This window comes from Magnolia sinica, chromosome 19 (genome assembly GCF_029962835.1).
Source record: "Magnolia sinica isolate HGM2019 chromosome 19, MsV1, whole genome shotgun sequence".
NCBI classification, from domain to species: Eukaryota; Viridiplantae; Streptophyta; class Magnoliopsida; order Magnoliales; family Magnoliaceae; genus Magnolia; species Magnolia sinica.
The window spans coordinates 23,219,595-23,235,694 of NC_080591.1; the positions used below are offsets into that span (position 1 = coordinate 23,219,595).

General features: G+C 40.0%; 1 protein-coding gene across 1 annotated transcript in view; it reads right to left on the reverse strand.

Moving 5' to 3' along the window:
* Positions 1 to 15,688, reverse strand: part of LOC131235541 (protein CIA1) — a 46,488-nt gene extending 30,800 nt beyond the window's left edge. Inside the window, exons 1-6 of the mRNA XM_058232732.1 lie at positions 15,336 to 15,688; positions 5,859 to 6,005; positions 5,541 to 5,759; positions 5,352 to 5,416; positions 3,409 to 3,474; positions 3,177 to 3,251 (exon numbers count right to left, since the gene is read on the reverse strand). Of these exons, the coding sequence (XP_058088715.1) occupies positions 3,177 to 3,251; positions 3,409 to 3,474; positions 5,352 to 5,416; positions 5,541 to 5,759; positions 5,859 to 6,005; positions 15,336 to 15,539 (776 nt within the window). The 5' untranslated portion in view covers positions 15,540 to 15,688. The remainder of the gene's footprint in view (positions 1 to 3,176; positions 3,252 to 3,408; positions 3,475 to 5,351; positions 5,417 to 5,540; positions 5,760 to 5,858; positions 6,006 to 15,335) is intronic.
* Between the last annotated feature and the right edge of the window lie 412 nt (positions 15,689 to 16,100).

Here is a 16,100-nt window from a genome sequence, read left to right on the forward strand (position 1 = left end):
ACCAGAGTTTTAGATCAGGGTAAAATTTGGTCCCTGGGAGTTTCATAGGATGCCACATCACATGAACCGTTCAGATTAGAGGCCCACTACACGTGTGAAAAGATATGCACGTGCCTCAGTAGCCATGCCTGATAAAAAAGGATGCGGATTAGCTATATGACAGGTTGAGTAGCGAGACTCGCTACTTAAGTGACGTCACCAAGTTATGTGGATCCTATCATGATGTATGTGTTGTATCCATACCGTCCATCCATTTGGAGAGAACATTTTAGGGCATGATCCAAATAATTAGGCAGATCCAAAACTATAATGGACCCCACCACGGAAAACAGTGGAGTGAGTTACACCCACCGTTGAAACCTTCCTAAGGTCCACCGTGATGTTTATTTGAGATCCAATTTGTTCATAAGTTAACACAAACATTAAATAAGGTAAAACACAAATATCAGCTTCATTGAAAACGTTTGTGGCCATTAGAAATTTTTAATGGTGAGCGTCACTCTCTCCACTTTTTTTGTGGTGGGGTCCACTCGAGATTTGGATTTGAATCATTCTTTGGCTCATGACCTAAAATGGTCTCTCAAAATGGATGGACGGTGTGGATACAAAACATACATCATGGTGGGACCCACAGAACTTGGTGACGTCACTTCAGTAGCGAGTTGGCTACTCAACCCGTCAGTAGCGCATCCGCGCCAGATAAAAAAGGGGCTCTGAACCCATTTTTTATCCAAGAGACCCTGAAACCCTGGATTCTTCCCCAAATCTCTCAATTTTTTTTTCCCGCATTTTCTTCCTAAATCAATTCCGTTTTCAAGTAACAATCTAATAGAAGAAAGAAAAAAAGGGAATCGAGATTTTCTTTACGCTAACCTACGAATGGCGAGCTTCGATTCAAATGGCCCACTAAATACAGCTTCCAATCAGGGCAATCTATTCTACAGGTGCAGAAATCCACCCTATTGAAAGTTTCTCTCTCTCTCTCTCTTTCCAATTTTTCAGAATATTTCTTCCGACGTGTTTCGTATCGTTGGACTGCGATACCGATACTATCGGCCGATATTGCGAACACTGAGTGACAACTAGACTTTTCGCAAAAAATCAATAAAATCGCCGAAAAATAGGCGATATTAGGAAGAGAAACGAAAAAAAGGAGTTTCGGTATCGCAACTCTAGCGATACCGAAATTATCGGCAATAATTCAATAATATTGCCGATAATTTAAACACTGATAACATCAAGGTATTCCGTATCCGTTATGAATCTTATGATACGCCCGTAAAGGCTAATACGTATAGGTAACGGTCATGACCGTTACGCGATACGGGGGTGAAACGGGGCAGTTGATTTTTTGGGACCGTATCGGCCGTTATGGTGGACATAAAGGCCGTTACGGGGCATAACGACCGTTACCCCCGTAACGGTCAAAAAAATGCCACTTTTTTTATTTAAATCTATTTTCTCCCTTTTTTATACTTTTTTTCATTCCAAAAACTCTCCTAAATCATTTTACAATAGATTTTGACCACTCTTACTATAGTTTTAAATATTAAAATCGTAGATTGAAGTGATTTGGGCGAATAGAAGCTCCGATGCCCTTTTTTTTTTAAATTGAAAAAATAGTATTTATGCAATTTTTCTTATTTCTAGTTTTAATGCTTGATTGTGATGTGTAAACATTAGATACATATAATCATGTTCACAAATTCACTAGACAGCCCGATACAACACTGTCACCAAAGAGTGGACCGTTACACTACCATAAACATGTTTCATACAAAAAATGAATACATATTTGTAATATTTACATTATTCTTGATTTTCTAAATATTTTTTCAGAATTTTTCAGGCAAAAGAAAATTTTTGACCGTCACGGTGGTCGTAACAATTGTTACGCCCCCATATCGGCCGTTACAGCCGATACCCGTATCAGTAATGGTGGTGATCGTTACGGCCACCATTACCGATACGGAATACCTTGGATAACATGCATGGTACACCATACACACACAGATATATGTGGGCGCATGTGCATGTACAAGTCACACTAACATGGCACCCGGCTATTGGGGGCCCATGTGATGTGTGCATCAAATCCACCCAATCCCTTACACGAGACCTTCGATGTGAGGCAATGGGCACCAAAATCAGCCCAACCAGAAACTCAGGTAGGCCGCACAACAGGGAATGGTTGGGAGAGGATGCCACCCATTAAAATCTTCTAGATAGTGGGGCCCACTATGACGTTAATATGCCATCCAATCCATTCATTTATCAAACCACATGAGAGGTTTTAGGCATGATTTTACATTGTTTCCTATGGTGTGGCCCACCTGAGTTTTGGATAAACCTGATTGTTGGCCTCTGCAGTCCAAAAAAGGGACCCGCGTGGCGGAGATGTGTGGGTGTGTGAGAGAGTATACTTAAATGGTTTGGCCAAGTGCAACAGAGACCAAGAACATGAGTGGAGGTAGTAGAAAAGATTTGGTGACCTATGGTTTAACTGAGGATGTGGTCCTTCAAAGAGTGGAGTGGAGGAGCAACATTCATGTAGCCGACCCCAATTACTTGGTAGAAAGATTTAGATGATGATGATAGGTGTGTGTGTGTGTGTGTGTGTGTGTGTACACGTGTGTGCGTGTGCACACGCATACACATGCCGGAAGTCCGATCTTCCAAAAACTTCTTAATCCTTGCAAAAACAAAGTGGAAACCATCTCACCGTTCCATTTGCTACTGTGAATCCTGACCAGTGCTGCATATTCCTGTACAATTTGCTAAACACTGCTGGAACTTCCTCCTGAATACTTTTAAATAATGGAAAAGAAAGTCGGCTTGTGGTTGCCACTATACCATCAGCTGACACTGGAGGAAGCCCCATGATTTGTATGGGCCCCAAATTGTGTCAGTCGACGAGGTCAACAAGCTTCCAAGTCCACAGAAAACATAGCCAGTTCTCCTTTAAATAACCCTTTCATTTTGTAACATTGACCATACGACTCATCCTATCACTCATTGATGAACACTTACTAGAAATGATCTGTGCCCTTTCTCTATATACCAAAGAAATTACCTAAATATTAATGAGCAAGATATTTCAAAAGATTCCGCACAAGAAAACATGAAAAGGTTTATATACCATAAAAAATCAAATATGCGAGAAGCACGCCTCTCACCAGTGTCCATAACCATCACCGCTTGTCTGGGTAGGATTGTTGCTTGTGTCCCATATCTTTAGAGTAAGATCATCACTGCAAAATTTGTCAACCCCTACTTGAGATTATTTAGGTGAGAAGTTTAAGTTTAGATCATCCATATCTTATTTAAATTTTTCCTTATCAGTACTGTTACTGAATACTGTAGAAATATTGTGACAAAGAGAACTACTTATCAGATTGATATGCATACCTACAAGTAACCATTCTATCCCCCGTAGAGTTGAAAGATAGTGCCCATACTGTAGATGAATGTCCACTATAAAGCACAAATTTCCGCCACCAAAAACAAATATCAAATATAATTGCATAGTAACAAGGATAATTGGTAAAAATAAACATAAATGTAAACAGGTAAACGGTACATAACTGGTAAACATGCATAAATGGGAAACAAATTTGGTGCAGAATATGCATCAAAATAACATTTAAACAGATCTGGAGATGACACTATGCGACAAACTTGTCCAGAAGCCAAAAGAAATGATGTCTAGGAAATGGCTTGGGTGACAGATTGATAGTTGCTTAAACATTTCATTCTGACCATATAAGAATGTAAGACTAGAAAGAGGACTGATGCCTTGTTCAATTTGGTGACTGTCAACTCCAATAATTTAGCTTAGGCACTCTTAAGTGGGCTATGGAAATGTTGAATACTTTGTAATCATAGAACATCAGCAGTCCTTGTTGAATCACAATTGCCTCATTTTTAACAGAAAGTTTTGTTAAGGAAAAAGATAGTTAATCTTCTTGTCTTCAGTTTTCTTTTGATTTTCTATTGGTTATCTCACTTTATTGTCCTCGTAATAGAACAAAGCAGTTTGGCGGTTTTACGTCTCCATTGCACTCCATATGGGATGTCCAGCCCTAATCTAATTCGATGAGATTTTTTTTTCTTTTTTTTCACTTTTGAGGCAATAATGAAGATTTTATCAAAAGTAAAAGACCTACAAACAGGAAGTGAATTCCCACAACACAGAGCCTGAAATGGATTAAAACTATTTAGAATTGTTTGTTTAATCTTCCTAGGATTCTATTTTCTGCTTCAACTTGTTATGGAATGGTATAGTATTCTGAAATGAGGAGTATCAATAAATGATTTTACTTATAGCAAAGCTGTACGGCACTCCATAAATCAGTCAAACATTTAGACCCCTAATGTCAGTAATTCACTTAATCCAGCAAATAATACCAACCCCCTCAGATCAGTGAAATGAAACAGATGAATCCTGCAGTCGTCCAGCCATGTGCTTTCCCAACTTGCAGAGGACTAGTTCAGTTCTAATCATGTTAATACCATAGAATCCACCTTTCAAATCCTGATAGCTTATAAAAACCTCAATTAACAATATTAACTTTAGTGTAGATATCACAGGTACAGGAACCAACTAATAAACTAGAAGCAAGAAGATGGCAGTAACTCCATTCTCTAAGGGGGTGTTTGGAGCATGGGATTAGATGGGTTTAAGTGGGATGGAATTACCAAAATGTAATGATTACACTGTGTCAGGGATTGTCGTCTAATCCCATGGCTTGGAGGTCATCCCACTTCATGTTTGGGAAACGGATTGGCTACTCATCTTGCCACTACCGGTCGGTGCTCTGTGGGCCCCACCATGATGTATGTGTTTCATCCATGCCGTCCACCCATTCTTCCATGTCATTTTATGGTATGAGCCCAAAAATGAGTTTGATCCAAATCTCAAGTGGACCACACAGTTGGCCCTAGGAGGTTTTTAATGGTGTAATTCAATCACTACTGTTTTCCCATGGTGTGGTCCACCTGAGATTTATATCTACCTCATTTTTGGGATCAAGCCCTAAAATTATATTTCAAAATGGATGGACAGCATGGATAAAACACATACATCATGGTGGGGTCCACATAGCACCGACCACTAGCCACACGAAACCCAAAGTAGGATTGCAGAAACCCTTGCCCCGGCGCTGATTCCAAGAAGGGGCTTCACAACCCATACCTTATGTGAGTCTCAAACAGGACATTGCAACGATCCATGGAATCTTAAAACCCACTCCCACCTAATCCCATTTAAACCCATGCACCAAATGCCCCCTAAAGAAACTACACAAGTTATTAAAACAAAAAAAAAAAAAAAAATGTTACCATTTCAATACCTGCTAGATTCACCTAACGTTTGAACACAGTGCCAGTCATCGCTGTCGCCATCCTCTGCCCAAACCTGCCAATATATAAATCAAACCATGTGCACCATCCCCAACAAGAAAACCTTTTCAACTTTATAGGGCAAACATGTAATACTTTAAATGCATTGTGTCCATATAAATGACTCCCAACAGTCATACCTTAACAGAGTTGTCATAACTGACAGAAACCAAAACATCCAAAAATGGGTGCCATTGCACCATCTTCACATCCTGCGTATGTCCTTGCAACACCGAAACACACTCAAATTCATTCCCTAGCTGCACTTCCCATATCCAAACAGATTTATCTCGGCCACAAGTGGCCAGTAGAGAACCAGATGAATTCCATGATACACTTTTGACTTCATTTTCATGACCCTATACACACAGGAATGAGAATCAACAAACTATTGGGTGCAAAAGAGTGCAGCAGACACCACCATCAAACTGTGAGTATCACATGTACAAGAATTATACCTCCAAGGATGCAACACATTCAAAATCATTTCCAACATTCTCCCAAATTGCAATGGTAGCGTCGAAACTTGCCGTAGCCAATTGCTTCCCTGATGGTGACCAAGCACAAGACCTGACAGTCCGGGTATGTGTTTCTTCCAAAACAGCCTGTACGATAAGTAGCCAGAAACCAGTTACTAAAAATTTTGACATAAGAATTTTTTCAATGTATGATATGTATTATGATGGCTCATAGAAAATGAGAATGTAACTATGGAAGAAAATATAATCAGCATGATTTTATTTTATTTTTAGGATTAATGGGAATTTTATTAAATTAAAGGCCCACTTGCAAACAAGCAGGAAAAGAATACAACGAGGAGAACACTACTAATAGATTACATCCCAACAATAGTTTTAACAAAATCTGTGTCAACTTTCAAAGCAGAAGCCCATTCCAAAATATTCACTTTAATAGACAGCAGTAAAGCATCAAAAGAGCCTGTGGAATCTCAAAACCGGTGTCTATTTCGCTTGCCCCCAATGGCGAGCAGAAAAAGGTTCCAAATAGGCCTAGCCTTCTTAGACACACCCCCGCCATGCCACACCCAAAGAAGGCAAAGAAGGGCTGACACAAATTGCGGCACCACCCAAGCCATTTGAAGTTGAGATAGACAGTGCTCCCAAACATAGGCAGCACATGTTCGAGATGATCATTGCTATGGAAAGCAGGAAAGAGAGAAAAACCCCCACCCCCACCAAATAAAAAAAAAAAACCCCCGAGAGATGATATTTAATTAAACATACCTTGCATTGTCAGAGAATGGTGGATGATCATCATGCACTCTCTCTCCTTTCAATGAGCCATGAAGCTGGATACAAAGAGCATCTTCCGTGTCTCTGTTAAACCCCCAGCTGATGCCAAATGTGTTTAGGAAGAAGGCTCAAACTGATCCGGCCAGCTCATAGTGAAGAAATAAATGAACCACAGATTCCAATCCCACCTTACACACACTGCATCTATTGGGCATCACCCAGTGTTTTAGTTATTGGCGACAATATCGAATTGCCGCCGATAATTTCGGTATCACTAGCTCTCCGAAATCGAACACCACATATGTCGTGTCTCTTCCAGATATCAGCAAATTTTCAACGATTTTTTCGGATTTTTCAACATTTTGCAATTATCGCCGATAAGTTGCTGTTGCCAGCTATCACAAGTGACATTCTAGCCAACATCCACCCTTTTATTGCCGATAAAAAGGTAATATTGTCGACATTTTCATCCAGCGACGGAGTCAAGGCAAGTCCAAACTCCATATTAAATATTGGAAAATTTAAAAAAAAAAAAATCAAAAAATAGAAAATACCTTCTCTTTCGGATTGTTTGAGAAATTCAATTTCAACAACTTTGAACCATTATGGGAAAAATTGGAAATAAGGGTAAACCTTCACTTTCTTTTTTATATTTCAATCTCTTTTTATTGTATTTCAATGTAATGAGCCATAATTCACCAAATCATTCTTGATTTGTGTTCAATTAGGGCCCATTTAGTTGATCTTCAATAAGTCGAACCCACGAATGACATTCTCATCAAAAAGAATAATCCAATACACCATCATATGCATGTCCAAAATACAAAAATAAATAAAAATAAAAATAAAAAATTGCTAGATTCTTGAATATCTTATTATTCTTTTTTTCCCTAATATTTTCCCACCAAAAGCAATCTTGTTCTGATCCGAAACGCCAAAGCCACTGAGAGAAAGATAGCAGCTTCTCCACTTGATTAGTTTCCTCTCGATTCTTTCTATCACCTTGTCCTAAGATGAATCGCATGTTTCCCAATACAAAGCAAGAGACCCAAATATGATGAGGGAAAGGAGTTTTCCTTGCAACCGAAGGAGGATGCCAGACGACGGGTCTCATGTTTTGACAAGCAGATTCCCAACAATTCACTCTTCCCTATGTTAATTTTCAACCCATAAATTGCTTCAAAGCAAAGCACCACTTTCCTCAAGTCTTCCACCATCCCTGAGTCTGCTTTACAAATAATAAGCATGTCATCACAAATTGAAGGTGCGAGGCCATGTTTTTATCTCCTTCTTTCAGCCATAAAGCATGCGAACACTGTCTCCACTTAATTTCTTCCTCCTTCAAGAATTTGAAATAGTCCACCTCCGCTGCCCTCTTTTTACAATGTCTTTGGGGGAGGCCTCACCCCCTTCCTCCTTAAGATTGATAGCATGGAGTCAATCTAGGATATTTGAAACCTTAGCCTCTTTAGCCCCGAACACTTCCCAGTTCCACTCCTTTAAATTGCCCTTGAGAAGCTTCAGCTTCTCATGCAACTTGAAGCCAGCCGAGCCCACCACCTAAAAGGAACGCCACCAACCAGACACCGTCTCCTTGAACCCTTTATCCTCCAACCACATCAGCTCCAACCAAAATGGTTTGGGCCCCCAACTTTCAGACGCAATCTTTAAAATGATAGGTTTGTGGTCAGAGTCGTCAGACGCAACTCTGGGCAAACCTGAATCTGGACCAATGGGAATTTAGACACCCAGTCGGAAGAAGCCAGAAAGTTGTCGAGCCGCAACAATGTCGGGAGGCAACGCACATTAGACCAAGTGAACTTGGCCCCTAACATAGGAATATCAACTAAGTCAAAGCTCTAAATCCATGCAGAAAAATCGTGCATGCTTCTGGTAACTCTCGTACCCTGGGATTTCTCGTAACTGAAGCGCACTAAGTTGAAAACGCCCTATGCAGCACGGGACTAACCACCAAGAAGGGATAGATTTCAGCTCCTCACAGAATACATGCCTTTTGTTCACTTTGCAAGGACCATAAATAGAGGAAAAGATCCAACGGAAACCAAAGGAAATGTCGACAAGGACAACTGAAACTAAGAACTCATGGCAAGGAGGATGGTTTTGGATGGGCCATTCATTGAGCACAAAATGGTGGATGAATGACAAAGTATGGCAGCAACGGTTTCCTATTTAAAGCAGACATGGAAAAGGCTTACGACTGGGTAAAGTAGAATTTCGTGACTATCTACTTGGGCGAATGGCTTTTGAAGATGGATGGAGAAGATGGATCAAAATGTGCATTTCTTCTTCATGGTTTTCCATTTTCTATCAATGGTACACCTAAATCATCATCATCATCATCACATAAGCCTTGTCCCAACTCCCAACTAATTGGGGCCAGCTACACGAATCTTGTTCCACCATTCCACTCTATCATGGACAATATCCTCTGTCAAACCATAAGTCCTCGAGCCTTTTCTTACTACCTCCACCAGCATCCTTTTAGGCCTTCCCTTTGCCCATTTAGAGCCTCCAACTTGAACCAACTCATCCTAATCAATACAGTTCTTGGTCTATGTTACATGTTGTCAGACCATCTAATTACACTTTCCCTCATCTCATCACCTATTAGTGCTACTCCTAAGTTCCCTCAAATGCAATCATTTCTAATTCAATCCTTGTCTTGCCACTCATCCATCTCAACATCCTCATTTCCGCTATGCTCATCCTATAAGCATGTGTCCTTATCTACCTAACATTGTCCCATAAAGTATGGAAACATAGCCGGTCATCCTATAAAACTCCAAAGGCACATCTCCAATTCTTCCACCCATCATGAATTCAACGAGCAACATCCTTCTCAATCTCTCCACTCTCATAAATAATTGACCCAAGATATCGAAAATGGTCATTTTGGGGTACTTCTTGTTCTTGGTCAGCAATCTTAAATAATACCCCACTTCCAGTACTATCGTTGCTAAAATAGCATTCCATATTCTCTGTTTTAGCCTAACTATTTTTAAAACCTTTGGATTATAAGGCATCCCTCCACAGTTCTAGCCCTGTGTTTACGCCTTCCCTCCATAACAGACTAACAATACACCTAAAGGGTTCTTCAGAAGTGGTTGCAATCCATCAAGGGGATCCCTTATCCCCTTCTTATTTATGGTCTTTGTTGAATGTCTGAGGAGCATGATGAAGAAAGCTTTGTAAATCAGTTTGATTCAATGGATGGTAGTTACAAATGCTCCATTTCGGCCTCTCATGCCCAATACACCCAATGATATGGTCTTATATGGAGATGGTACTATTGGAGAAGCCCAAACCTTTAGAGATATTCTTTGTTGCTAAGAAATTGTTTCTGAGCTAAGGTTAAATCTCTCACAAAGTAGCATATCTGTCAATGAAAGCTCAGAAGTAGAATCTATGGCTCAAGAGTTTGGTTGTGGTATGACAGCTCTTCCAATGTAGCTTTTAGGGTTTCCTCTCTATGTTGGTAGACCAGCTATTGAGGTTAGGAACTCATTAACTGAAAGACACAACCATAAGTTGGCTAACTAGAAAAGTAAGATGCTTCCTCTGGGGGACAAAATAACATTGACCAAGGATGTTTCTTGCTAATGTGTCGTTATACCCCATTTCTTTATTGAAATGACCCTCCAAAGTCGTTGCTAAGCTTGAGTTTATTCAAAAGGTCTTATGGAATGACACTAGGATTGGTCACTTGGAAGGAGGTGTAATCCCATTAAAAATGGTGGTCCAGGAATCAAACAAATCAACCAGCTTAACAATGCTTTATTAAGCAAGTGGCGGTGGAGAATTGGTAGCAAGAAGGAGTCTAGTCTCAAGAGTATCCTTAGGGGCCGTTTGGATGGGGAGTAAATGGAGGTAAATGGGTGGAATTAAAAGTAAATTGAGCTAAATGGTATTTGAGGTGTGTTTTGATGGGAATAAATGCATGTAAATGAAATTCAATGGGAGTAAATGTGCATGTAAATGAAATCCTCTCCATGAGAGAGGATTTGGAAGTAAATGGGGGTGAAATGCCTTTTTGAGCTCCCTTGGAGAGTCCCACGTGTAAACAAAGGTGTCGCTACGCACATGTCTGCCTTTCATTTACTCCCATCCAAATAGACTCAAATCCATTTCATTTACTCTCATCCAAACACAATTGTGTAAGCCATTTACTCCCAATACATTTACCTCCAATTCCATTTCTCATCTACCTCCATTTACAAGCTCCCAATCGAGCCCTTATTGTGAAACACGGCATACGAAAACATGGGTGGGATGTGAACTGCCAGCAAGAGATACAGGTCAGCAATTTAGAGATAAATTTATGTTGTTCATAGCATGTTCTCCAGCCATATCAAATTCAGGATCAGTGTGGGTGACAGGATTCGCTTCTAGGAAGATCAACAATGTTGTGGGGTTCCATTTTGTAGGAAATTCTAGAGAGAGGTAAAGTAATTTCTATTAGCATATTGGCGGAAATATTATATGGGTGCCAGCCTTCAGCTGTAATCTCAAAGATGAGGAGATTGTGATGCTAACTCAGATGTCAGCAATGCTCGAGGAGGTTTATATTCCTCGATTTGGTATTGATAGAAAGACATAGTAGCTTTAAGCATATGGATGATTTTTGGTTCTGTCCTTTTTAGCCCTTTTTTGTGGAGCACAGCCTTCTAAAGCATGCACTTAAGAGCGTGGTTTGCTACAATTCCATTGAAAATTAATGCCTTTTGATGAGCAGGGAGTTTAATAAAATCTTGACCCATAACCATCTCTTTGCCTAACAAATGTGTCATGTGTTTTAGTTTAGAGGAAGACCATATGTTGTTGCATTGCTCTTTTGCATGGACTTTGTGGTCTTGGTGCAACCTAGTTATCGAGTCTGAGATATTGAAACCGAATTGCAAAGAAGTAGACAAGAATTACACTCACAAAAATATTAGAGTAGAGAGAGAGAAATAACTTTATTCATATCAAACTTCTTACAATACTTAAGAAAAACTCACACTTAGAAAAATATTGGAATTAACTACTTCCTACACCACCACCCTTTTTATAAACTCTTAAGTGAATATCTAATGAGAATCCCCCCAACTAAGAGACTGATTTCAAACCAATCATAGTTGACTTTAAATCAATCTAATCTACCTAAGATGGTAAACGCCTAACAATAGTATAAACAAATATAGAAAATCCTAATTACATCTCTAAATCAACCCTATATCTTCAATCACATCTTCAAATCAGCCCCAGTATCCTCCAAATATATTAAATTGCAATCCTTGATTTAAGCTCCCAAATTTATAAATAAACAATCCAAAAATTAGCACATGTTGGGCCCCCTATGGTGAGTTATGGGCCTACATTATTGTTGGGCCCTATGGCATGCTGTCATCCTAGGTAGGTTGTGAGCCTAAGTGGGTCATGGGCCTACATCAATTCTCCTTGGCTTTGAAAGAACTCGTCCTTGAGTAGGAAACCAAACTCAACCTTTGGACTTGTACTACTTCTACAACAAATCTTCTTCTTCTTTGGTAGAAGCTGGTGGTGCAACCCTAAACATCGACTTGGCATAACCTTTGTTGCAGACCACTATAAATGATGTCTCATTCACTTGTTTTTTTGTGAGTGCCAACTTTTTTGTTGTAACTTTAAAGTTCTCCGTGGATTCTGCAACATTGGCCTCGTTTTTCATGCCAAATGGCATCTTTTGCAAAGCTACTCTAATTTGAGGGTTGAGACTCATTGGCATGTCTATATGAATGTGAAGGCCACTATCAATGAATCCCTCAACTATAATTGGTGAATTCAAGTTTAGTTCCAATGTTAATGCATCGATTACTTCAGATGTCAACTGTTTCTTTAACTCTATGGATCCTGTTTCTTTGACTCTATGGATCTTTTTGTCATTTCTGGAATTTCTACCTCAATTATGGGTTTCATGTCATGTTCCAACAATCAAAGGATTAGATTATTGGTGTCTTTGTAAGCCGGGGCCGCCCGTTGTTGGTTAGAACATTGGTGGAGACCTTCCCCTACGTGTTCACGTGTTCCAACTTCAATCTCTGGATTCCCTCCATGTCAAAGCTCTCACACTTGACTAGTGAGATTGCCCACCGCATGCATGAGTTGACCTACCCGCTCCGCGAGTGCATGGATTAGATTATTTGCGCAAACTCTTCTTGTGCGAACCCCTTCGAAGCCATTAGGAGATGATATAGAGTTGACAATTCCCTAATGATAACCCGCTCTAATAACAAAATGGTGCAACCCAATTATCGAGTTAATGAGATATCGACACAAAATCACAAAGAAGTAAACAAGAATTACACTCACCAGAATATTTGAGTAGAGAAAGAGAAAACTTTATTCATATCAAACTTATTGCAATACTTGAGAAAAACTCACACTAAGAAAATTGTTAGAATTAATTATTTCCTACAACAACCAACCACCCCCCCTTCCCCCCCAATCGGATCTTTAAATCAGCCACTGTATCTTCCAAAAACAGTATATTGCAATCCTTGATTTAAGCTCCAGATCTATAAATAAATGGTCCAAAAAAGCAGCACATATTGGGCCTACGGTGGGCTTACATTATTGTTGGGCCCTACATTGGGCCTAGGTGGACCTAAGTAGGCCGTAGGCCTGTGGCTTGTGGGCCATGGGCATACATCAAGTCCACAGCAACTACTATAGGCATTGTGTGGATGATTCCGATATCAAATTTAGCTCTTTCCAGGAGAAGGTGGACTGAAACCATGGGGCTAATTGGTCAATTCCTCTACAAACTAGCTATTCAAGCAACCCTTTGGTGTTTGGGGATAGAAAAAAATAGTAGGATCTTTAAGGGGAAATTAAGCTCTGTGAATATAATCATTTGGAAGATATTAATGTGATTGTGGAGTGGAGTAAAGTAGATAAAAGAATGAAAGGCATCCAAAGAATCTGTTTTGGTCAACTTGGGAGGTCATATTATCATGTGGATGGAATGAATTGATGGTGGAAGTAAGATTGAGAAGACCCATGTTAGATCCTTTAAATGGAATTTTGACAACTGCTCTCTGGGAATACTTGCACAGTAGGGATCAAGGCATCATCAGAATGATCAAGGAGTCACTGTAGCTAAGTTCTCTGAGCCAAATGGCGTGTGTGATTCTAACTTTGTGGAAGCAGTGGCCATTCTCCATGGAGTGAAATTAGTAGTTATACTCAACCTTTCTCCAATAATAATAGAGGGTGACTTGACAAATGTGACCAGGTGGGCCACTACTGATCACTGCCCATCCAACCTAATTGAGGAGGCGACTAATTTACGTGACTTGTTGGAGGAGCATTTCTCCCACATGCAGGTGAAGTGAATTTTCAAGCGAACAAACAGTCATTCTAAATAGGGAGTAGGGAGTCTATTTGTAGTCATCAGGAGATGAGGGTTGTTTGTTATTTGAACTCAGTTGAGAGCTTGGTTGGCTGCTTTTTTATGTTGTTTGTTGATGTTCTTCTTCTTTTCTAATAAATGTTTTTCAGTTATTCGTATTTATAAATAATAATTAAAAAAAAAAGTAAGCCCAGCCCACCCCAACTTATTTAATATTAGTGACTGAGTATTGAATTTGTGGGCCCCACGCAGTATAATACCAATTCCTTAGCTCATGAGCATGGCTGGGCATGACTCTTGTCCTTAGATGATGGGCTAGACCTGGACTTGCTTCAACCTGGCCAATTTGCCACTCTACATATGGTTCCATCTGATGAACAGACCAGCCTTATTTATGGCCCAGGGCACACCCGGATCTCACACTCATATATGGCAACCCCCCCACTCGATCTCTTCAAGTGCAAGTGGTATTAAAATCTCTCAACCCATTAGACATTGAGGATTGACCAATCAGTGAAATTATTCTATAGCGGATGGTCCAAAGTGCAGCCTGTCCAATGAATGGTTCGGATCAAGGATTATCAAGCCATGCCCAATTCCGGCAGGAGATCAATGAGGAGAGGAGGTACACCACTTGTAAAGCCACAAAAGGAAAACCATTTACAACCCCCTTTTTTTCTTGTTTTGTGAATTATATTATTCTCAAGCAGTGTATGGCGCTTGATATGCAAGTACTCCAAAATTGTACACCTGCATTAGATTCACTCAAATTAAACGGAGTAGATTGTGGAACCCAATGTAGCTAAGTCAAAGTCCCACAATCAGATTGATTGAACAATCCTAACCTCTGATTCATGGACACTTGTTTGTTGAAATAGGTCCGTCGATTTTATTTTTTTTCCATTTTAACCGTCCAATAAAGGTTCCCCAATCCGATATCTGGGTAATCAAATAGGTGCAATTTTTTGTTCACGATACATCTAAACTGGGAACAATGATTTCAACAGTTTAATTTGACTTACTCTATGACACGTACAAAACTTCTAAGTAATTTCTAAGAGACCGTGTATCATCCATCATACTGTGCCAGAGTATCAAAGTCTATCTTTTTTACCCAAACACCCTTTCTAAGAGCCTATATTCCCAGTATAATCCACAAATGTTGACAAAAGAGAAACACCCAAAGTGAAAAAAAAAAAAAAAAAAAAAGGTGCGTGCATAAAAAACAGAGGGTGTAAATATCATTTGCCGAAAGTACGGAAAAGAGAAAAAGAAAAAGAAAAAAGTCTGACCTTGCATTCCCATGCATCTGATTTCATGGCGGAGAGATTCTGCTGCCAGATTCTGACCGTCTTATCGCCGCTGCAAGAAGCCAGCATCGACGGAATCCCAGCAGCTCCCGTCGCCGGATTCCACGCCAGCCCCCAAACCCTATCGGTGTGGCCTTCCAGCTTCTGTATCTCCTTCAGTTCCATCCCTCGGTCGAGGAACTCCATGAGTGGTTCTTCTCTCAGGGATGGAATCGGATGGATTCCACTCGTTCCGAGTCGATTCGATATGGAGAGAGAGAGAGAGAGAGAGAGAGAGAGAGAGAGAGAGAGAGTCGGACCGATTGCACTCTTTCCGAGTCGATACGGAGAGAGAGAGAGAGAGAGAGAGAGAGAGAGAGAGTCAGACCGATTCCACTCGTTCCGAGTTTAGAAGAGTCGAGTCGATACGGAGAGAGAGAGAGAGAGAGCTGTTGGGCATTTTATATCAGTGCGGTGAGTTCTTTTTGCCTCCGTCGCGACTTATGATTCATCGTGTGTCTCTGCGCACTGGGGCCTATGTGATGAGTTTTCTAATAATCTGAACCGTAGAAGTTATGTAATCCATATATATAAAGCATATATTAGGAAAGTTAAGCTGAAAATATGGTTTTTACAATAATACGAAATTAGCACAATAGGAAGGAAATTTTCAATGGTTTTCATTCAACTCTAGAAATCGAAGGTTAGGATCAACAGTGAAGCGTGGTTATGGAATAATGAATTATTTATAGAAGTAAAGAGAATATG